This window comes from Phalaenopsis equestris, unplaced genomic scaffold, assembly GCF_001263595.1.
Source record: "Phalaenopsis equestris unplaced genomic scaffold, ASM126359v1 Scaffold000028, whole genome shotgun sequence".
In the NCBI taxonomy this organism is placed as follows: domain Eukaryota; kingdom Viridiplantae; phylum Streptophyta; class Magnoliopsida; order Asparagales; family Orchidaceae; genus Phalaenopsis; species Phalaenopsis equestris.
Genome location: NW_018164470.1, coordinates 275841 through 300478, shown reverse-complemented (window position 1 = coordinate 300478; position 24638 = coordinate 275841). Strand labels below are relative to the sequence as shown.

The following is a 24638-nucleotide window of genomic DNA, read 5'->3' as shown; positions in this document are numbered from 1 at the left end:
TTCTCATTAATTTAGGCAATGCATGTTTAGAGGGGCAATTGTTTAAAAAAAAATTCTTTTTGAAGTATTACCTTTTTTGACATGTCACTTATTATGCAATATGGAATAAGATTAAACATGCAAATACTTATGCGGCTGTATTTGTTAATATGTCCAACTATATTTCAATAGTATTAAAATAAAAATTAAACAAAAAAATGTTATTAAAATGTGATAAATTTAAAAATAATAAATTAGCTTAAAAATTGTTGAAGTGTATTTTATGATCATTTCCTTGATGGCAAAACTAAGACGAGGAAATTGACAATCATATCTTGTTGATTAGAACAATGTAATGTTTTTGATAAAATTTACAATTTGAAAATGAAAACTCAATGATCTATAGAAATGTTATTCTTGATGAAAAAAATCACATCATTGGTTTAGGAAGAATATAAATAAGAAAGTCAAATTCATTAGAATTATTAGTTACACCAAAAACTAAACAAGATCAAAGCATCTCCTAACAAAAACAAAAACAAAAAACTCCAAGCAGTACACAAATATTACAAATGTACTTTTCACAACCATAATTTTCATTTTGCTATCCAATTCCAATATTCAATGAATAGTGAATACAATTCAACCATATCTACGAAAAGAATAATAGTATGAAATGAATGTATTTTTTTGTACTTATTAGCAATACATCAAGCTCATTAACTTAACACACTTACAGTAAGTTTAATTTGTGAAATAAATGTAACAATAACTTTTTATTTTTACTAAACAAGTGTATCAAGCATATAAAACTTCAATTATTAATACCTCATATTTAGTAAAGTGATGAATACACCATAAGAAAGTGTTATGCATAATCATCATAAAAATAAAAAGGATTAAATACCTTTTTTTTGAATGTATCTGTCTGGGTGCTGATGACGTGATACTGCCAGAAATTAATTCATTGTATTAGCTAATCAAATCACCAAGCGTGCATGAACTGTGCACATAGAAGATAGACAATATACATAACTAATAAATCGTAATTGCAAAATTTATATATTTCCGTCATTTTATAGCACTTCTTTTCAATTTCTCGAAAAGTTTTATAATTGTATACATAAAAATGGGTTAAATACTTACACAACACTGAAATACATTTTATCAGAGCTAAAAACTAAAAGATAAGTATATTAGAGTTATTACTTGTGTTCAAACATAAGGAGGATTGACCAAATATTTTCCTATTTCAGTTGGATTACAGTAGGAATCGGTTTTAAGCCCATATCTTTTTTCTTTGGTTATGAATGGTCTTTGGTTATGAATGCTCTTACTAGACATTTAGAGGAGGATATAACCTAGTGTATGCTTTGTAGGAATCGGTTTTAAGCCCATATCTTTTTTCTTTGGTTATGAATGCTCTTACTGGACATTTAGAGGAGGATATAACCTAGTGTATGCTTTTCCCTGTTGATATCCTTCTCGTGGATAAGACTAGGGAGAAAGCTCAAGAAAAACTTGAATTATGGTTGTCTACATTTGAGTCAAATAGCCTTTGTTTGAGTATAACTAAAACTGAACATATGGAATGTGATTTTAGTAGTAGCTCTAGTGAGAAAGTTGTAACTACGGGTGATCAAATTATTAAAATGTGTGAATGCTTAAGATATATCGGGTCTATTGTTCAAAGTGTTGGTGATATAGATGGGGATGCTATTAGTAGAATTCAAGTTGGTTGGTTGATATGGAGGAATGCTTCGAGCCTATTGTGCTATAGAAAAGTACCGCTTAGACTGAAAGAAAAAATTTATAAGATGGTTGTGAGACCTGCGATGCTCTATGACGTTGAATCTTAGCCTTTAAAAGAGAAGCATAAGACTAAGTAAAGTATTGTCAAGATGAGAATGCTTAGGTGGATAAGTGTGCTTTACTCTTAGAGACAAAATGTAAAATGAATATATCTATGATATAATTGGTGTGGCTCCAGCAGCCGACAAAATTAGAGAAAATCGTTTTAGATTGTTTGGTCACTTTAAACGTTAACCATATGATGATCCGATTAAGAGAGTAGATGTTTTAGATTCGACTTACGTTAAGAAAGGCAGAGGTGGACTTAGAAAGACTTGGACATATTGTATAGAAAAATAATTTTAATTTATTAAAATTAAATAAAATCATGACACTCAATAGGACGCAATGAAGAAAAAAGATTCATGTAGCTAACCCTACTTAGTAGGATCAAGGTTTGTTGTTGTTGTTGTTGTTGTTGTAGAGTTAAAAAACTAAAAGAAAAGCACATTTACTTCATTAAACTTCATGAAACTTATTATAAGTTAGTAATTCAACTATTTCCCTTCCTTGCCAAAAAGCCAATTAAAAAAAAAAATTCAAGCAGGAAATTATCATTGAGGGAAATAGTTAAGAGAAATGTGCTGTAGACATTGCCATGGATACTACCTTTCGATTCCTTACAAGCTTTAGGGCCTCGTCCATATTTTGCTCAAGACCACGCAGTTCTTTGATTTCTAGCCCTTCAAGATCCTCGCCCATCCTCTGCCTTCTCATTACCCACATTCATAAAACGTCAAATAGTTCTACAAAAATGAATCCAAAAAAAACCGAGCAAGACAAAACAAAACCAAAAGCACTAAACCCCAAAAATTAGACATTAACCATTCAAAAAAGCTAACAAAAACCTCTTGCACCCACCTTATCTCCCTCCTCAAGTTGTGGTTTATCTCCTTCAAATGATTCAACGTATTCTGCATCTTCTGATCACACCAATAATAATGCAGAAAACTCCATTAGCTTCAAACAACAACAAAGTAGACCACTTAAGACATCCACGAGATTGATGACACGGACAAAAATTCCATCATGAATTATTGAAGGTGAGAAGTTCAAATATTGTAATTTTTGTTAAAAATTTACACATTTTTAGAGACAAATTGTCATCAAACATAAAAGTCTTTCTTATGAATATAACTGAGAGTGGAAAATCATTCAAAGCATGATAACTTCTAATCAAGGATACAACAAAGTAAGAAAGAAAAAAAGAATTATTATATATATATATATATATATATATATATATGTTTTCTTAGGAATTCCTCATTGGCTAGTTTTGTCGAAGAGAAGTCTATCTCTATCACTCGCCTCGTACTGCTCGCTCCATAAATTTATGCCGGACACCTGCTGGTAACGATCATATACACTCTTGGTACTGGAAGCAAAACATGAACGTAAGCAACATAAGACACTAAAACAAATGAAATTGCACAAAAACAGAGACAAAGGCAAACTCACTCGGTGGTAGGACTACAATACTCGGAGAACTTGCCGGTGCTGGAGAACATAACAAGGGAGAGCTGAGCATCACAGAGAACCGTGAGCTCGCTCGCCTTTTTCATGATCCCAGCCCTCCTCTTAGAGTAAGTAACCTGCCTGTTTGTAGGGTTCTCAATCTTCTTTATCTCGATCTTCCCCCTCCCCATGGTTCTCTTTCTTGCTCTGCTTCCCAAAGCAGCAGGAGAAGCGAAGGAGTTGAGATTGATATGGGAAAGAAAAGGGGTAAAGTATGCTTATAAAAATGGAGGCAGAAGAGAGTAACTGAAGGTATATAAGGCTGGGGAAGGAAAAAGTGGCAGCTGGGTTTCCATTAGCAGGCAATGGCCAAAGGGTTGTGGCGTACTGCCTCGCGTGCCATGTCTGACTCTGTTTAAGAATACGGCCATCTTTCGCCCTGAATTTTTCCTTGGTAATTATTACAAACTACCGTTCAATTTTCCTTAATATTTATTACAAATTCAGAACATTATCTGAATTTTAAATCATAATTTATTAAATTTAAAATAATTAATTTAAGTTTCATTGTTCCAAGTATTCATTCAATCAAAATATTTGGATTTTTTTTTAATTTAAATTTTTTTTAAAAAAAGGTGATGAATAAGTAGTTGAAGGTGTGTTCTTTTCTTATTGCTGGTCCCTCCCTGATACAACCTTTTGAAAAAAAATTTTGGAATTAAGCTTTATTTTTTCCAACTGCTTTGTTTTTTTTGGAATTAAGCTTTATTTTTTCCAACTGCTTTGATCTTCTCCATCAAAAGTTTATGGTTACATATTTATACTAAGACAAGTAAAATTTTATATTCTGTGAGCTTCTTATAAAAGCATTGTGCACATTATGTGGTGAAAGGAAAAAAGGAACAGTTTTTATATTTATTTTTTCAGGAGAATAGTTGCATGGACGCAAGCTTTCTTTCTCTCCCCTGGTAGGATTGGGTGAGGGTAGGCCGGTGAGTCTGTGATTGTCTCGGGCTGCGCGCTGTGATAGGGACAGATCATTCAGAGAGGGAAAGATGGGGACTGTGGCTTGGGATCTCATTCATGAATGTAACTTCTAAAAGATCCAGCCTTTAGTCACTTTCAGCCAACAAGGCCGAGTTTTGTATTATTTGTAAATGTCAAATATCTTTTTTCTGTTCCCCTTAGAAATAGATTAATAAACACATTAAAATCTTCCAATATGCATACTTGGCCTAATATTAGGTGTGCTATGATAATAATTCCTTAAACCTTCTCTAAAAACAATATTAACATGTTCATGAATTCCAATTTGGACAAGCAAATGATGATTAGTGTAATCTTAAGAAAGTGAATTTTCTTGCAAAAATTAATTCCTTTTTTCAGATAAATGCAAGAAGATTCGATTCCTAGTTCTTTTAACGTAGTATCTTGCTATTGTAGTTTGTAGACATTGTTACCTACCAATTTTCAACCATGTTAGTAAAGCTCTTTATGATGTTTAATGTTTCCTTTTTTTTGGGTTTTTCTAGTTAGATTATCTTGCTGTTGTGTTGGATTAATTTGTGTTTTGGTTCTGAGTTTTCCCGACTTGATAAGTTCAAATACTTCTTGGTTGCTGGCTTTCCAAGTTCAAATACTCTTTGGATTGATTTGTATTCCAACCTTACAATGTAGTTCAAGCAAGCAATTTTGTAAATACTTAGATCAATTTCATCTGCATACTTATTGGTTTTGGAAGGAATCTTAATGTTTCATTTCTCTTGTTTCCTTTCACCTAACTTCTCTTCTAGTTTTGATTGGTTTAGGCTTCGCCCAGTCTCTTGGCTGCTGCATTTTCTTAGAAGCCACTCTTTACTATTTCTGGCATCTTCTTACTTCTCATAATTTGTGGTTAATAAAATATGCTTTTGTGGTGATGCTGCATTGACGAAGAATTTGTTTTTTCACTTTCTCTGATTTGGGGAGTATGTTTTATGGTTAGCTGTGTAGATGCATTGATGAAGAATTTTGAGAAGACAATCAGTTTTCTAGTTTGCTTGTTGTTCTACTGTTGAAGTTGCAGTTTGAGACAATTTTTCTTTTTGTATGTCAATTTTTCTTCTAATTTTTTTTTGTTACTTACCTACTGATTGAGGTCTGTCTACATTTTCCTATTTTTTTGCACAAATTTCTTGCCATTTAGACTGTTTTTTGATTATGGGGGATCAAAGGATGATATAAAAGGTCAATAAGATAGATAAATACTTAAATTTAATAATACCGGTGACGTAGTATTGTAAGACTCAAGTAAGCATAAAGTTATTTATTTATTTTCTATGCATTATAACATTCTTTGGTAATTGTTGTGAAACACTGATCGGCTTGGCTGATATATACATATAGATAGATATAGATATGAAAAAATCCATCAAAGTCTTTGTGATGATATCATCACAATTAATTTTGAATTTTCCCTTTGGTCGTTTTGATGTGTTATTTAGAGACATAGTCATGAGTGAATTATGTATTAAAAATTTTATAAACTTTCTTTCAAATTTTTTATTATTTGTTCATATTTATCTTTTTCAGGTGTTTTTGTGCAATTGTTGGTTACAAGTATTTATGAGAGCTTTAAAGACACAACAACAAATATTAGAGCGAAGTAGGAGGAAATTGGGTCAGACATGGGCCAACAGAGCACCCAATCCAATAAGACCAATTTACCTTGAGTGGCGCCTAGGTGCCACCTTATGGATGCTTAGGAGTCTTCTGCTAGATGCCTAGGTGCCAAATGTGTGTCTAGTAATAGCGGCTAGAGCCAAGGCACCAAGTATGGGAGCCTGGGCGCCCCCTTTAGGGGTGTAAACGAGCCAAACATGAGTGATCCATGCTCAGCTCGTGTTCGGCTCGTTTATATTTCGAGCTCAAAAAGTGTGTTCGTGTTTGGCTCGTTTGTTTAACGAGCCGAACATGAGCTGTTCACGAACAAAGAGTCCTTTTAACAACCCTAATCATGTAGTCATAAGACAATAAGAGTTTGAGCAAGATGTTAAAATTATTATTTATATTAAAACATCATTTGAATCTAATTTAATAATTTTTATTCTATTTTCTCAATATATATATAAACTTGATGAGTAGTATTTCGAGCCAAAACGAGCCGAACACGAACGAACACATCTTAGTTCGTGTTCGGCTCGCTAACTTATCGAACGAAATTAATGAGCCGAACACGAGCTTATTGACGAGTCGAACACGAGCTGTTCACGAACAATGAGCGGTTTTGACAGCCCTAGCCCCCTTCAGAACCACTATGGAGCATCTACGCCACCTACTCCAACACCATGGCTTCGCTTCCATTGGTGCTACAACGCCACCTATTCAATCCAACATGCTTCCTTATAGAACATGTGACACTCTATCACTCCAACTAGAAATCTCACTTACTCCAACACCTTGACGCTGCTTCCTTTGGTGCTACAATGCAACCTATTCAATTCAACATGCTTCTTTATAGAACGGGCGACACTTTGTCACTCCAAGCAGAAATCTCAGCACCTAAGAAGCAACATAGTGGTGTTAAGGTGGTTTCTTCCAATGTGGATTCTCTCTAGCCTACTAAAACTATATGAATTTAGTTTATTACCGACAGTCAAATATAGTTGGTAATAACGGATAAACCGTAGGTAATATATTTCCCAATGATTTAGACATGAATAAGCCGACATAGCAAAACCATTTGTCAGTAATTAAATTACTCACGGATTTAACAACAACTTACATTAACTGACAGTTAACCAAAGTATCATAACTGTCGCTATAGATTCAAAAGCATGTCATGTTTAACAATAGCTTCATTGCGATTGTACAAACGAAAACAACTTCCGTATGCAAAGTGTTGTAGTTCCATCAGAAAAGTATAGTGGTTTTGTTGGTAAACTACCGCCAAATTGTCAGTTAACCGTGGAAATTTACCGATGGCATTGTCCGTAGCAAAAGTGTAGCACTTTGCCCATACGTCATTTGTTCAATAGACCATCGAAAAACCATTGCTTGTTTAATAAACCGTCGATAAGCCGTCGAAAACCTGTACCATCAGAAAAAAAACATTTTTTCAATGCTACAATCTATGCACCTACAATTGTAACAAATCAATCAAAATAAAGCACAACACTATAACAAAACTAATTAATGCTTAAATCATATTCATAAATAAAAGAAAAAAAATAATTGAATTAAAACAAACAAAATTTACAACTGAACAATAAAACTAATATTTGCTAACAATAAATTATTTAAATACACAAAATATCCCCCTTCTCATCCTCATCATCATCGTGTTCCTCTCCTCATCATCATCATCCCCGCCCTCATCCAACACTGGCTCCTTCCCTCTCTATAGTTCTGAACGCAGCACCGCTTTGATCTCCGCCCTCATCTTCGATCTTCGATAGGCTACTTAGGCAGCAACCTCAACAACAACCTGACAACGCATCGACTCCTCATGTGAAGTGGAAGTGGATGCACCGGATGAGCTAAAGGTTGGGCAGACATCATAGGACGGTGCGTTGGACCCCAACCCGTAGACCCTGCCCTTCTTTTTCCTACTAACAACTTCTTTCCAGAGGTCGTACTCAGAAGGATCATGAGATGTACTTGGACCACAGGTCGATTGTTGAGATTGGCTCTCCTTGAGCCTCAGGAAGGCCTCATACAAAACATATAATTAATGAAAGTGAGAGACTAAATAAATTTTGATATTTATTTCAATTTTATACTTATTAATCTTGTCAATTATCTGGGTCACATGCGGTCTGTTGTCCACCTAGGACTGATTTATCTGACTGTCGCTTATGGTTGTGCTCATGTAACTCTGCAGCAGTTGGCTCCAATCCTTTCTCCAGTGTCTGTCAGTGTAATGGAATAATTAGCATTCATTTAATATAAAATAAGATTTAATGCAAAAAAATAGGTCTTACCAATCTCCTCTTGTACTCCATATGTAGAGGGCTCCACCAACTTGCTTTGAGGCCCCTATGCCTCATTAGTTAGAGCAGTCAGATTTGCCTGCTCCCTCTTCCTCTGATACTTGGGAGAGTCTCAGGCTTTGAGTAGTCGACAAACATATTCTCTCTTAGCCACAAAGGACGCTCATGTGTCCAACATATATTACCAAACTGATCTAGAACTTGATTGCACTCCTTATGCTCAAAATTCCAATAGATGTGTGCTTCCGCCTCGGGAGGCCAGTACGATTACTTCTATAAAATGAATTAGAAATTGTTAGATTCATAAAAATAAATAAATAAATGTAATTATTGTGTTCGAGGTTTACCTTAAATTCACCAAACCACATATCCAAAATTGTGATCAGGATCTTCTTCCAGGATAAGTAAGGGTCATTGTACTTGCTCCAAATTATTTCTCTAACAGAATGGATGGCCTGTGTAGAGGGACTAAATCTAAAATAAATATTTAACTAGTTATCTATTAAATTAAAAAATACAAGGAAGAAATATGGAGATTAAATTAAAAATTATGTGTTCCCCACTGCCATGAGTTGATGACAGTTGGTCCTGCTACTCGAACAAGGGAGCGCATCAATAATAGTTGATGCTGACAATGTTGGTGTCATGGTTTGTGGTTGGTGGCTGTGGTAATGTCATGTTCACCATTGTTGGTAGTAATGGTGTCATCGTTGGTGGCGGTGGTGGTGTTGTGACTAGTGGTGGTAGTGGTGTCGAGGTCGAATGGTGGGGGAATTGATGTGATAGCTGAGATTGGAGGTTGTGTTGGTGTGTTGCCCTCTATACCACCACATCCATGGCCTCATCACTTGAAAACTTCAGCAAGACAACACGTCCCCTAACGGGGGGCATACCTCCCCTTTCTCTAGAAGTCAACTACAAGCAAGAAAGTAAATTTAATTAATACATCTACATACTAATAAAGATAAAAGTAAAATGATATGTAGTAAAAAGAAAGGAAACACTAAATTGCATGCGTTCAATTTATGGACTATTAAAACTAAAAAAAATAAAAAATTCATAGTAAATAAAAGGGCAAACTGTAAAGTGCAATCTACAAACTATTGAAACTTAAGATACAGAAATACAAAGTAAAAAAAAAACCAAAAAATGATGTCTTGATGGATTTAACAATCTTTGACATGCCTAAAATCAATATGATGTTAAAACGATTCGATTTTGATCTGACCGGAGGTCAGTTTGAAAGAAATTCAATCAAAAATTAATTTTTGAGCAATTGTCATTATTCGTTCAGTAAATTTGAATTTACTAAATCAAATTATTAGCTGGTTTTAACAAATTTATCCCACAAGCTTCAACCTCTCTAAATCTCTTAAATCATGCTTCCTAATTCTTTTAGTAAATCTCAGATTTAAGGCAATACGGAGCAAAAATGGGATTTAATAACCTAATGGTCATTACTCGACTGGTAGCACTACCTCCATCCAATGCATTAGCATGAACGGAGTAGTTTGCCTAGTTACTGATGGAGCTGTCCGGATAGCCCATAGCACTGACAGTAACTAATCAGCCCAGTTTCCTTTAGCACCCTCAACCCTCTTTCTTAATAGGTCCAAAATAAGATTACTAGCCGCCTCGGCCTGCCCATTGGTCCCAGGTGATGGACCAAAGAAAACTTTAGGTCAATCCCTTGTTTCGTGTTGAGGTACTTCACTTGCTACTCCACAAACTGAGCCACATTATTGGTGATGATGATAAGCAGTAGCCCATACCTGCATATCAAATCAGACCATATGAAATTCCAGACTGCCTTTGTGTTAATTCAAGTGAGTGGTTTTGCAATGGCCCATTTTGACAAATAGTCAATTGCTATCGAGAGGAACTTTCTTTGACCTATTGACGAAGGAAAAGGCCCGAGAATGTATAGTCCCCACATGGCGAACGACCAAGGACTAACTATTTGTTGTAGCTTATGCGTTGACTAATGATCTAAGGTCGCGTATTTTTAACAGTGTCCTCATCGTCTAAAGAATTTTGCATCATCTTTTAGGAACACTGGCCAAAAGTACCCTTGTCGTTGCAAACCATAGGCCAGAGTTTTTTCTTTAGAGTGGATGCCACATTCTCCTGAATGTACCTCCCGAAGCACATCTTGAACCTTGTTCTCTTTCAAGCACGTTAGTTATACCAAGGTAACTGACCTACTGAACAATGTTTTATTGATTAACATATATAGATCGGCTTTAATTTTGAAGAACCTCTGATCTTTAATGCTCCCCACTATTTCCCCGGTCTCCAAGTAGTGGATATATATATATCGACCCGGCTTTAGGTTTTGTCGATCAATACCTCCATGGCATCCATTTTGTCGATCGTTGGCCCGGTAAGTTTTTTGGGCCTTCCTCTTAAGCAGATGCATTTGAAGAGGATGTTGATGACTTGATTACTCTCTCGGCTGACGTGCTCGATGACGAAGCTCTTGAATTTGATGATTTTTTTCTTTATCTTGGTGAGATATCTTACCATTTGCTCATCTCTGACTTCAAACTTCTCGTTAAACCTGATTCATGATCAGTAAGGAGTCTGAACTCACTTGGAGGTTTGGAGCACCTATCTCATAGACTAGGTTACTTCGACTAATTGTTTGTGATGTCAAACTCTACCGAGATTGATTGGTGGAAATGTTCTCCAGTCGGGCTGCTCAAAGCTAGCTCTGGCTCTGTTGTTGCCTTCTTGGAGGCATCTTTGACACATAGAATCTACATCCTATTGTTGGTAACAATTCCTTCGTCTTGTTCTTCTGTTACGTATAAATCAACTAGGAAATTGATGATTTCTTAAGCTTTTTCTATCTTCCATGGAACGTAGGTGATGTTGAATTCACTGAGTTCTACAACCCATATTAGCAGTAGTCTGGAGTGCTTTGGTCAAGTGAGCACAGACTTTAATGGATGGTTCATGATGACTCAGATCATATGCATCTGAAAATATGTTCAAAGCTTGTAAGTAAAAATAATCAGAGTGAAAGTTAGTTTTTCAATAATCGGGTACCTGGTTTTGGCGTCGTAAAGCATTCGACTCGTGTAGTAGATTGCATATTATTTTCCCACCTCCTCTTGAATCAAAACTGAGCTTACAACCTCTCATTTGACTCCTAGGTACAGAAATAGCTCTTTTGCAGGTTTCAGGATTAAGAATAGTGGTGGTTATGCTAAGTAACCTTTCATGTTCCTGAACGCTTCCTCACATTCGGTTTTCCATTCGAAACACTATTTTTTTCTCAGCGCGAAAAAGAATTCACTACACTTATCGCTGAAGATCTGACTAGCTAGCCTTTGAATTTCCTTAGTGCTATGTGCAGGCGGCTTGTCTAGGATTGCTTATACTTTCTCTGGATTGGCTTTCAATCCTTTGAGAGATAGTAGGAAGCCGAGGAATTTCGCGAACTTCTCAATCAATGCTCTGAAGGTCCACTTGGAAGGTTTCAATCTTATATTGAATTTTTTTAGCATTTTGAAGGTCTCTTTTAGATCTTCAATGAGCAGTTTAGGTGACTTACTCTTAACTAAAATATCTCACCTCAAATTACATCCATGAGGCATTGATAGTTCTCCCTAGTACTCTTAAGCCTAAAGAGCATTTTATTAAAATAAAATATACCTTGGACAATAATAAATACTATTTTTTCTACATATGTCAAGTGTATTTTTATCTAGTGGTAAGTGAAGTGAGCATTGAGGAAGCTCGTGAATGTGCATCCAACCGCTGCATCCACCAAGGTGTCAATCTTTAGTAGGGGTGTTTTTTGGGCAAGTAATGTTGATATTGGTGAAGTTGACACACATTCCCACTTGTCATTGACCTTCTTGATCTAGTTTGGGTACTGGTCTGGTCTTCAGGGCTGTAGCTGGCATCTAGCAGCTTCTGCACCTCTATTACTGTCAGTTCAACCAAAGTCCTGACAATCAATTGGATCTTCTGCTAGATTGATCAAGAGTAGCGGATGATGTTCAATTGATGGCACCTTGCCTTGATTGAAACATCAGGCATCTCTGCTACAGTCCAAGCGAACACCTCTCGGTGCTCCTGAGTGTTTGTATCGGATGGTTCCTGAACCGTATATCAAAGTGTTCACTTATTATAAAAGCCTTATCGAGTTATTTATCGGACATAAGTACATAGAAGATGTTCTCACTGTTCTCGAGACCTCCTTCCCTCTGTATCTGGATTTTGAGTGGTGCATGGTCAACATTTGAAACCACTCGCAAATAGCAGCTTATAACTTGCTCTAAGTTTCCCCAAACCATGATCTTCTCCCCGTGGCCTAGGAACTTTACGATCACATAGTAGGTGGAGGTCACCGCTTGGTAGTTGTTTAAGAGTGGCTGGTCGAAGATGGCGTTGTAGGTCGGCGGAGATTCTACAATAAGAAAGTGCTTTGTACTGTTGTACTGCTTCCTGAGTGTCTCCTTACTTTCCCTGGAGAATCTGAACAATAGGTCAGCTGAAAATGTTAACTGATTAGTCTTTAGACCAATCTTATCAAACACTATTATGAAAAGGATGTTGACCAAACTCCCTGTCTCAACCAAAACACTACCCTCCTGGTAGTTCCTAATCAGTGATGTGATGATGATCACTTCATTATAGTTTGGTGGGAGATCTGCAACTATAAAGACTATTGGTAAATGGTTACTTGTATTTGGGATGATAGAGCATACCACTCTTGAATACCATCTCATTCCACAAGAGGGTCGGGGTCCTTCTCCAAAATGGTTGGGATTATCTCTACTATGCGGACCTCGTTGGCCCAAACAGGTTCGTTTGAGGGTTCTTCTACTGCAGCCATGCTTTGCCCCTGCATATGTGCGCTGACGACAACAAATGCTTTCAGCTTCCAAGTGTGGATGAGCTCCTCAATATGGTTTCAAAGGTGACGACATTCCTCCGTGTCATGACCATGGTCACATAGCAGTGGCAGTACTTCCGGATCTCGTAATACTAAAGTTGCCTTCAGTGGTGGGGTCAATTTAAAACAATATGGTTTCAAAGGTGATGACATTCCTCCGTGTCATGACCATGATCACATAGCAGTGGCAGTACTTCTTCGGATCTCGTAAAACTAAAGTTGCCTTCAGTGGTGGGGTCAATTTAAAATAGTCATTGTTCTGGATGGCCTGAACTATTTCAGCCATTGACACGTTGAGGGGTATCAAACCTTGCATTTTTCCTATAGAAATGTGGTTTTTCATAATATTGGGTCGACTGTTGATCATAGTGTCATTTTTTGTCATGAATCCCTTGGTCATTCCTTCATTGATTTTGGGATCGAGAGCTATTATTTTGGTAACTGACAGAGGATTGATAGTCCTTTACCTCATGCAGTTCCCCCCATTCTTTTTGCTTCTTCAAGGGATGGTCGGATGACCCCAACTTACCCTTTGAAAAGTCTCGAAGATCTTCCTTGGTGAGTATGTGCTTGTTTGTCATCTCTAATACTTTTGCAAAAGTAGCAGGTTTGAATAGGTTAAGATCATACCTGGACTACTCACTTCAGACTCCTTGTTTTAAGGCTATTCTAGCAATATCAAACTTCAAATATGTAACTTTAAGCATATCATTCTAGAAGAGGGCTATGTAAGCTCGCAGGCTCTCGCCTTCTCCTTCCTTGAAGTCGAGTAGGGTGCCTGAGTTTTTTTTTGGCTTCTGTCCGTTTGACAAGTGCGAAACGAAGAGCCTCTAGAACTTGTACTAACTTAGGATGGTTTCAATCGACATACCATTGAACTACAAAATGGTCAAATCATTTAGAGTGGTTAAGAATAAATGACACATTATATCGTCGATATGGAGTAAACTGATGGTTGATTCGAACGACATTACATGATCGATCTGCTCAGTCCTTCCCTCGTAAGAATTCAGACGAGGGATCCTTAGCTTGGGCGGTGGTATTGCTTCTTTAATTTGACACATAAAACCCCTCTTGTGAGCGACCAAAACAGGAACTCACATCTACTCTTTCCACCGCATGTTTGCCTGAGCAAATGTGGTTGTATTGATGTGATGGGACTCGCCTTGCCCCTCTGCCCACTATTGTTGATCTGATTATCTGGAATTTGTGGGTTCCCCAGCGGGGCCTTTTGAGGATGGACTCCTTGTGGTTTTGCCTCCAAATGGAATGAGTGGTCCTTCCTTTGGGTGATTGCTACCCGGAGGATCTTGAATTGCTCTTCTATTAGGTTCTATTAGGTTCCATGTGTGGTATCTCTCTTTGAGAGGTTTATCCATAGTATTCTCTTCCACTTCCTGTCTGTGGCATATCTATGCTCACCGCACCACCTTTTAGAATGTTGAATCCTAACTTATCTTTTGTGAATATGCCCTGAGAGTTTAGAATTGAGTGAAGGAATAAAGAGAAAAAGAGAGCATAGCAAGTCAGGAGTTTCCTGTAGAGAGAATTGTTGAAAGATCCTTTTATTTGTATTTTTTGCTTCCAATTCATAGTGACGTATTTTATATAATTAAAGAAAAAATGAAGCAATTATGAAAATCGCTCTTAGTGCATTTAATGCTCTAACTAATCGTATGAATTTCATACTATATGTGTATTACACTTAGAATTTTAATATGACGGTAATTTGTCCAGTTGACTTATTTGAATTCGACTGACATAAGTGACCAACTGAGTGACGACCGCGCCATCGGTTCGTAGGCCAAGCGCCTGGTTGAGTGTCGGTCTAGTCCGTCGCAGTAAAGACAAATCGACATATTAACCGCAATCAAGGAATCCCTCCGACGCTCTAATTAGTCGAGATCGTCAGCGTGGTTTGTCGTTCGAATCTCTAGTCATGGTGTGCCAATTCATTATTTACACTGTGGTTGGCAACAGAGTCGTAGGACATCTTGGTTGTCTAGCCGTTGTCGTAGCTATAAAAATGCTTTGAAATTCATGCTAACAATTGTTGTGCATACAAACTGAAAAAACAAAAGAAATAAAAATGATAATCAAATCGAACTTTATTTATTTATTTTTTCGTTACTTCGTTGATTGATCGAAATTTGTATTTTTTATTTGATTTCTTTTCTTGCAAGGAGCAATACACTAGTCTTATCCTAATAATAATCACTTCATGTCTTATCATTTTCCCACTATATATTATTCATGGAGTTCAAAAGACTAATCCCTTCGGACAAAGCATGCTCTTGCTGTTCGGGCAAACTCCAGACACGCAGCAAGTCTCTGTTTTACCACATTGACCCCCAACTCCCAAGATTTCAACCCATCAATCAAGTCTAATCTTCCCATCCGAGTCGCCGACTTTCTTCTCGGCGTGCCGAGGGTGCTGATTCGCATGCGTGGCGCCCCCCGAGCGGGAAAGAGCCGGCGCTGATTCTCACGACCTGGAAGGCTTGATGGACAGTAATATCCCACTAAAGATTTGACCTCGTCGAGGATAAGTCTTTGTGCAGCAGAAAGAACCATAATTCTAAGCAAATGAGCTACACCAATGGCTTATATAAACGCATACGGGGCCATCCCATCGCTGGTTCCGGCAGAGTTGGCGTTCAGTGCATGAGTTGTCACACCAGCAGGAAAAATGGGCAGGGCAGCCAAAAATGGAAGGTGGCGGCCCGCCGCCTTCCAGCGAGAAGATGAAGCCCAGGATGGGAACTGACTGGCCACTGGCTTGCCATTGAAGAGCTTCGTCCGGTTAAGTGAGTATATTTATTTGGATCATTTGTTTATTAGTTTTGATTTTTGAATAAGCATTTAAAGCTTTATTTGATTGAGACTTCTGTATTAGCTTCAAAATTTGATTTTTAAATCTTTTCAAAGTTATAGTTGCTAGAAGAACTATCTAAATCAACTAACTGAGTGTCAACTATTTGGTTTGCTTTATTTAAGATGAACAATTCGTAGCATGATTGTGCCCAATCACTGCCATCTCAAGGTTATACTGAAAGATAGCCTATGATCAATGGTTTGCATTTGAGGATACAAACATCAAGATCTTGATTTATTACCTTCACTAAACTTATGGCACCAACTCTAAATTTTTTTTTTTGTTGCTTATTGGTTGATGACATTACTAATGATGATTGTTATTCATTTCTATCACTTCTTAACATAACACGTCTAGAAGAGTTGATTGAAGTAGCCTAGGACTAGATTATACTTTTGCATTTCAATCATAGAGCATGATCTTTTTTTTTTAATGTTATTTTATTTTATTTTGTTGATGGAAATGAGGAGTATTATTGAATTAAAAATAATGATCATTTTTTATTTTGAATTCAATAAATTGGCATCAATATTCTATAATTTATATTTTTTTTTAAATTGGAAGCACTAATAAATAGAAAATGTTATAGAGTAATGATAGCTTCTCAGGCATTTAAATGTTTATAAATGCAAATGTTTTTGAACTCATTAGGCATATGCTTAGTGATGCCACAAGATTTCTTTAATGGCTAACATCTATTAATGTCAAATCATAGTGTTTTATGACATTGATGTATTGAGCCCTTACATTTGACATTGTTGAGTATCATTAAATGTCTACAAATTATTGATGTTCAAAATTTAGTTACTAGGTCACTACTTATAAAAGGAATGATAAAGGTGACTACCTATAAATGCGTGATCTCTCCTTTCAAAGCCATCGTGTATTCATTGACCAAAATTCTAAATATTTGTATTCAACAAAATGTGCGCCAATATCTAACTCCCAACATAAGCCATTATCGAAATTCTAAGGCGTATCATTGCCCTTAACAAATGTTTGAAGTCCCAAAACAACAAACATTTACTAAATTGCGTCACCTAAAGTTCTTAACAATCATCAGATGACCAAAGGCATATTATACTACCAAAATCACCTTATCATTATAAACAAATCTAGTCAATTAATTTCATTTAAAAATCTAATTGAATAACATTTTTGTTATTTTATGTTAGATGCTAGTTGTGCTTCTTCATGAACATTATTGACTAATGCATGTTTCATTTATTAACATAGCCATCTCTTACAACAACATTAGAAGCTATTATTCAATCAAGTTCTTATATTATATTCTAAAATTCTCTACTTGTAGAATAGATTGAGTTTTTATAATATCAAATAATGACTTCCATAATTATTCTAATTCAAATAGCCCCCCTAATTTTTTCTTGAACAATTTTTTTTTAGTATATTTGTCTTCTTGATCTATACAAATTTATCCCATTTTATCCATGTATGTATAAAATCAATATGAAAGATAACATGTTTATTTTAGCCCCTATTGTTATTGAACAATTTATAAGAACTTGTCTGCCATTTATTATTGTGTTATGAATCATTAAACAATCTCAATAAAAAAAAATAATGCCAATGAATCCCAATTTTGTGTGTATCAATATTGAAATTAGAGTACAAACTAGCTCTTTCTTAATCTAGCCACTTATTCACTATTTTTTGATAGGCATAAAAAAATAATTTTCTACTTGATCCAATCAATCAAGAGCTTAATCTAGAGGTTGCTGTGGCGAATATGAAGAATTAATCTCGGTGATCAAGATGACTCCGACGATGCGTTTGAAGAAGAGATCATGACTACATCCTCCAGTCACTTTTCAGACTATTCTGAGTAAGATGAGTAAATATATTGTACATTTCATTAAATTTCATATTTCAATTTATTGCGCAGTTATTTTTAGTGGTTATATCTTGCATTTTCTGGTTTTGTCTACCTGCCTAATGTATACTTATGTGTTTTATGTTTATTATAAATTGTTCTAATTTTTATTTTATTACATAGTATGTGTTATGTGCACTGATTAATAAAATTTATTCATCTATTGCAAATGTCTACTGGAGGCAGGGACGACCTCCCTCCCCACTCAGAAGGAGGGTGTGGACCACAACACTATATGCGAAAAAGAACATCATGAGAGATCACCCGACTTCGACACCCACTCCTACACCCACCCTCACCCTTACCTCGACTCCCAACTCCGCCCCGACCAACTCACCCCCCTTATTGGACCCACCACCACCTAGAGTCCTACCCCCACCCCTACCTCCACCCCGACTGTAGCGGGGTTGAGTGCATCATAAGCCCAAACTACTACTACCAGACAGAAGTCGATAGGCAACAACTACCACATCGAGTCTGTCGACAACTCATAAATTTTTTTTAAGATATTATCAATTATCTTTTTATTTTTTAATTGAATTTAAAACTTATTATATTTTGTTTTTTAAGGTTCTACTCCTAACCCAGACTATTCATGTAATTCGAGATATCATTTGGAGCAAGTAGGACTTAACATATTAGTCATGAAATGAGATTTTGATGGTCATTCGAGATATTTTGTTTCAAGAGCTTGTGGTAAGTATCGTTCACTAAGAACTTAATTTGTTTCAATTTACGTATCAATCAAACATAATCTCTATAATATTTGCAGAAATAATTCTCCTGATGCCCTGAGCATGAGGTGCACATCCGACGCAACTTCGAGCGCAAGGGCAGTGAATTCCTCTGAAATATGTTTGATGGTATTTAGAAATTGCGACAACATCCTCTGTGGCTCTGAGACAATGTATTTGTGATGCTGCTTAGGGTCTGGGATTCTCCAGACTACTAGAAGAAGAGGGAACAGGCAAAACAAAATTGGTGGTCAGACTGTGGAGACATGGAGCCCTCCAAGTACATTGGTGGGGCGCTCCCACATGTGGAATACAAGTGAATGCTGGTAAGAGTTTATTTATGCTTCAATTCTTTCTAGAGTTCAAATATGTATTCTAACTATTTTCGTTTTATGGGCAGACTTTGGAGATCATACGAGAGCCCTCCGTCACCAATGTACATGAGCGCACCCACAAGAGGTGGTCCGAGCAATCCTAAATCAGCAACAGATTCCGTGTGACCCAGGTAATTGACGTGCTGAACTAGTTTAATGTTAATATATGTTAGCTCTAACTGAATATAACTACTTTTGTTTGCAGGAGAGATTCTAGCAATTGAAGGAGAGCCGATTCCAGGCATCGGGAGGTATTACCATCTGCAAGTGTGATTCTTTCGAGTATGACCTGTGGAGGGAGGCTGCTGAAGGGAAAAATAATGGTCGAGTATATAGCCTCTGGTCGCAATGGTCTACCTAAGACACTCGACCCTCCACCAGTGCTTTGCAGCTTCTACCTCGACCTCACAGGAAGAGGAGCTCTCAAGATGTTTTGCGACATTCTCTACCGAGATGGAGGCTCGCTTCTATCATATGAGGTCGGAGCTGGAGGCCAAGCTGAAGACTGAGTTAGATTCCTTCCAACAGCGGATAAGGGAGTGTGACAAGGCAGCGACAACAATGGAGGAGGAGAAAGCGGCGGAGGACAATGAGAATGAGGTTGACAAGATAGAGGATGATGATTAGGAGAGGCATTTTTCTTTTTTTTCTGTGTTTATGTACATTTGGACATATATTTTTTCTATAAAAAATAGTGAATACATTTTATTTATTTCATTATTTGATTGGATAATTTATTGTTTGACAGCTATGTTATTTAGTTAAATTTTTGGATTGTATATTAAATGTTATGATAACATGTATGGTGATGTAAATACGAAATAAGGATTTTTTTTTTCCTTATGCTACAGGTTTTACCGTCGGTTTTGCAACTGTTTCAAACTTATCTTTGTGCAACATCGACAGCTAGCTGGTGGACATTTTTACCAACGCCGAACCGACACATAACCGATAACATAAGGTGCGTCACACAAAAACGACGGACGCGACATTTTTTCGACAGTTAATCCCTCGGTTATAAAAATTGATCCATAAACGACACTAAATATATATCATCATCAAGTATGTATCATGATTAATCCCCCTTGATAATGAACTCAAATAATTTATAATAAAATTTAAAGCTTCAAATACATTTTCTTAGTTAAGAAAATTGAAACTTTCAATTTTTTTTATATTTGTTATTTGGAACACTCATATTTCTTTTTCTTTTATACTAAAGAAGTTATTAATTGATATTGAAGTGTTTGGGCCGGATGTTATATCCCAGAAGATTAGCTTAACGAATAAATGGAGTGTTTGCCAGCTCTTCAAGAAGTGTATGATTCAAGCAACCTTGCTTGTACCTTATCTTAGCAATAAGAATTTGTTTGCTAAAAAAGCTGCTTATATAAAACAAGCATCGAAGGGGTATCATTTCTACATGTATATGTTCTCTCACCAAGCTAAGCTGTTTAATAATAATATATACAAGGCAACAAAATCATGTCACTATATTGTGCCAATAGCTAGCTAATCATTTTGATTTTAACATTTTTCTAACATATAACCTTTATTAACTGCATGGCTATGCATATAGAACAATTGGCATTATTTTTAGCACATTTTTGATGTCTATACCTCTGTTTAAGTACCACATGATTCATTTCCCTGCATAATGGGGAAAACACAAAATATTTGGCCTGCTTCTTAGCACCTCAGCACCGGGATTCTTCTCGCTAACGCTAAGCACACTACGGGAGAAGTTCAAATTCGTGTCCAATTTTTTTGATGCAAATATTAGTTTCATATTAGTGTTTGAAGTGCGGAAAAACTCGATTATGATGAATTCTTCTCGCTAACGCTAAGCACGCTACGGGAGAAGTTGAAATTCGTGTCCAATTTTTTTGATGCAAGTATTAGTTTCAGGTTAGTGTTTGAAGTGCGGAAAAACTCGATTATGATGTATGCGTCTAATTTTGTGTCTACTTAGCATCTCATAATTTGACGCAAAAGGTGCACCTCAATTGTCGAAATCTTTAGTTGAATTGCAACGACAGTTAAGTTGAATGTGTGTCTAATAATTTGACACGAATAATTTACTTGAAAGCGTCACACTATGACCGACACAAGAAAATATTGAAAATTCACTGCAAACATCAGCTCTTCATGGTTTTTTAATTGTGTCGAGTATGTAAGACGCAAAGTCGGGACGCAAATGTCATTTCATTAAAAAACAACGTGTTTAAACCTATCTTCTTCTTCGCCCTCCCCTCTCTCTACCTCAAACCCTCGCCGCCTTGCCTTCTCTGTTCTCTGTCCGAAACCCGCACCTCCTCCCGCCTGAAACCCGCACCTCCTCCCCTCTCTGTCTGAACCCTCGCCTCCCTTTGCCTCCTCCCCTCTCCATATGAAACACTCACCTCCTCCCCTTTCTACCTCAAACCCGTGATCACCTCCTCCCCTCTCTGGTCGAAACCCTTGATCGCTTCCTCCCCTCTCTACTCAAAACCTCACCTCCTCGCACTTTGCTCAAAACCATTGCAGCCATAAACAAACCTTTGTGATAGAATCATAATTAGCTAGTCGGGAAGACAATGACCAAAACGGGACTTACAGAGACAACCAAAATTCTCATTAAGGAAAGTAATTTTTTTCCATGCCATTCTTCCTCATTTAAATTTTAAAAAGTGAAAATGCCTTTTCATGCATAGCTAAGGCGATATGCATGTAAAAATTGAAATTTAGGGGTTAGGTATGAATAGACATATAAAATTTCAGGAATCAAATTGTTTGATTGAAGTGGAGGAATGCATCAGGTCTATTGTTCAAAATGATGGTGATATAGATGGGGATGTTTTTAGTAGAATTCAAGTTGGTAGGTTGAAGCGAAGGAATGCATTGGGTCTATTGTTCAAAGTGATGGTGATATAGATGGGGATGTTATTAGTAGAATGTTATTAGTAGAAGGATGTTTTTAGTAGAATTCAAGTTGGTAGGTTGAAGCGAAAGGGTGAATTGGGTTTGTTGTTCAAAGTGATGGTGATATAGATGGGGATGTTATTAGTAGAATTTAAGTTGGTTGGTTGAAGTGGAGGAATGCATCTGGCCTAGTGTGTGATAGAAAAGTACCACTTATGCCAGAATAAAACTTTGCTGAGACCTACAATGCTATATTTCATAGAATGATGTCATTAAAAGAGAAGCATAATTAAATTTTAAGTGTTATTCAGATGAGAATGCTTAGGTGGATGAGTGACTTGACACTTGAATTAAAATGACAAATGGATATATCTATGATATGGTTGTTAGAGCTCAAGCTGCAGACAAGATTAGAGATGTTCACATTAAATATTAACCATCTGATATCCCTGTTTGGAGAGTAGATGTTTTAAATTTGTCTTATGCTAAGAAAGGCAGAGTAACAAGTAAAAAGAATTAGGTGCATTGTATATAAATGATCTTAATATGCTAGAATTAAATAAAAATAAGACACTCAGTAGGAAACAATCAAGATAATGGATTTGTGTAGCCGACACATATAGCCTAGTATGAGTCTACTTAGGATATATAACCCAAGGTTGATGACTACATCCTTATTTATTTGGGTGAGATCTCCCATGCTCTGGTGAGTTTCTCGAGCTCGACACAGTCGGATCCTGATACTCTGGTGAGGCAGGTCGTTGTAATGAAGGCCAAGATAAGGTTGAGGATTCCATAGCACTAATGGCGGAGATTTTAGCAAGTCGTCGGAGCAAGCGATTGGTGGCGTCTATAATTGAAGAGGAAGAGTAGGAAGAGTAAGAGGAGGAGGAGGAGGAGGAGGAGATGAGGATTAGGTGTTTTCTTATGTTTTCTTTTTATTTTTTAGCATTCCTTTGAACTTTTATGATGGAATTTTATGTGAACTTTATTTATGAGATTTGAGACCACTTGTTACATTTTTTTACTTATCATTATTATTATTTGTTTGAGTTATAAATTGTGTGATGTAATGCATTAATATGTTGTTGTGATATACATTATTTGTTGTGTATAGGTTATACGAACCTAATCATTTTTTCTATATTGTTTTTAGTCCTTATTACAAGTTTGAGTCGGATTTGTGTATGATTTGCTTTGAATATATTGGTGCACAGACAACAATTATTTTTTCATCAGGCTTTGATATTATCTCCTGCAAATCTGCCGAAAATTTGACTTAAAAACTTTATGCTAGATTTTTCGATGCAAATGTACACGTATTTAAAATCTCTCTTTTAACTGATGCAAAGAGGATGAAAACCAGATGTAAGAAAATTACGTTAAATTTTGCAACGTAAATTACATTATCAACCCCAAAAGCTGACAATAATCTCGTATTCTCGTCAGATTACCGTCATTTTGTGTCCTATATGCCGACATATTTACACAATTTATGTAGTGGCCCATTGGATGCGCTACAACACCAACTATTTTGTAGACGCACATGAGTGCACTCCCTCTCATCTAAACATGAAATCTAAGAAACCAACCCCACACCACAATGTTGTCATCTAGGGCCACATTGTTAGTTAATTTTAATGGTTGATGGGGCCCGCTGTTTTCAGGTAGCTTGACAATTTTAGATTTAGAGTCATAACGCTGATCCCCAATGTTGTGACACTCAGTCAAATGAATTAATATCCACCAGTCATAATTTATAAGAATTTATAATTTTAATGCTAGAAGGGACCCACTTTATCTTAGCACTATGGCACCACATCTCGACATCACAACTCCAATTCCTTTATAAATGGAGGGGGAGACCAATTTGTTTTTCTTTCCATCGCCTCTAACCCTTCAATCATGTCTTCCCTCTTCTTCTGCATTTTTAATTTCTTGAAATCTTACAAAAGCATGACGTCTAATTCAAGCACAAGAGGGAAGAGATCGGCTAGCAACACCAACTTTGACAGCCACCATTTTAATTGTTAGTCTAGAAGTTCAAAAACTATATGAAGAGTCTATTTTCTCAACAAAACTAACCTTTAATGGGATTTTAGTTACCATGGTAGCCCCATAGCCATAACTATCTTGAATCAGAACTAGGGTTTCGTTGTAACATAACCCAACGAAGCTATGGTTCCTGTTTCCCAAGAGTACATGGCTAATGCTAGGGAACTCTTGGACAAATAAGTTTATTTGAGAGGAATAATGATCCCCTATGATCGTGTTTTTATCAATAAAAAATATAGCTTCAATGGATGTGTTATTGATAAATACATCCAATTCTTAAATAAGGAGCCAAATTTTCCTAATTTCTTTAACATTGTCAGACTCTGGGGCTCACTGAAATGAGTGGGAGAGGAAGCTATTAAACTTACCCGCCAATAAACTCACCCATGATTCAAAGGCCTAATATTAATTCTTTCTTTTCTACCAAGATGTTGCACAGCTTCTGTATGAGCAAAGTAGCCCAAAAAAAGGGTAGCATTGAATTACGTCATTTAGAGGGAGTATTTCATTAATGTCATTTAGGTTATCCATATGACGGCAAAATAAATGACTCGGGATAGCAGAAACATCAAATTTAGCCACCCAATGTTTATTGCTGCCTTGTATCTAAAGATAGTGGGAAAGAGAAACTTAGCCCCAAG

The 24638-nt window shown here is 36.5% G+C and overlaps 1 protein-coding gene across 1 annotated transcript in view; it reads right to left on the bottom strand.

Moving 5' to 3' along the window:
• The window catches only part of LOC110018630 (MADS-box transcription factor 16-like), an 8847-nt gene extending 5276 nt beyond the window's left edge, over nucleotides 1–3571 (bottom strand). The window contains exons 1-5 of the mRNA XM_020715991.1: nucleotides 3289–3571; nucleotides 3139–3205; nucleotides 2692–2753; nucleotides 2440–2539; nucleotides 887–928 (exon numbers count right to left, since the gene is read on the bottom strand). Of these exons, the coding sequence (XP_020571650.1) occupies nucleotides 887–928; nucleotides 2440–2539; nucleotides 2692–2753; nucleotides 3139–3205; nucleotides 3289–3476 (459 nt within the window). The 5' untranslated portion in view covers nucleotides 3477–3571. The remainder of the gene's footprint in view (nucleotides 1–886; nucleotides 929–2439; nucleotides 2540–2691; nucleotides 2754–3138; nucleotides 3206–3288) is intronic.
• Nucleotides 3572–24638: the final 21067 nt, after the last annotated feature.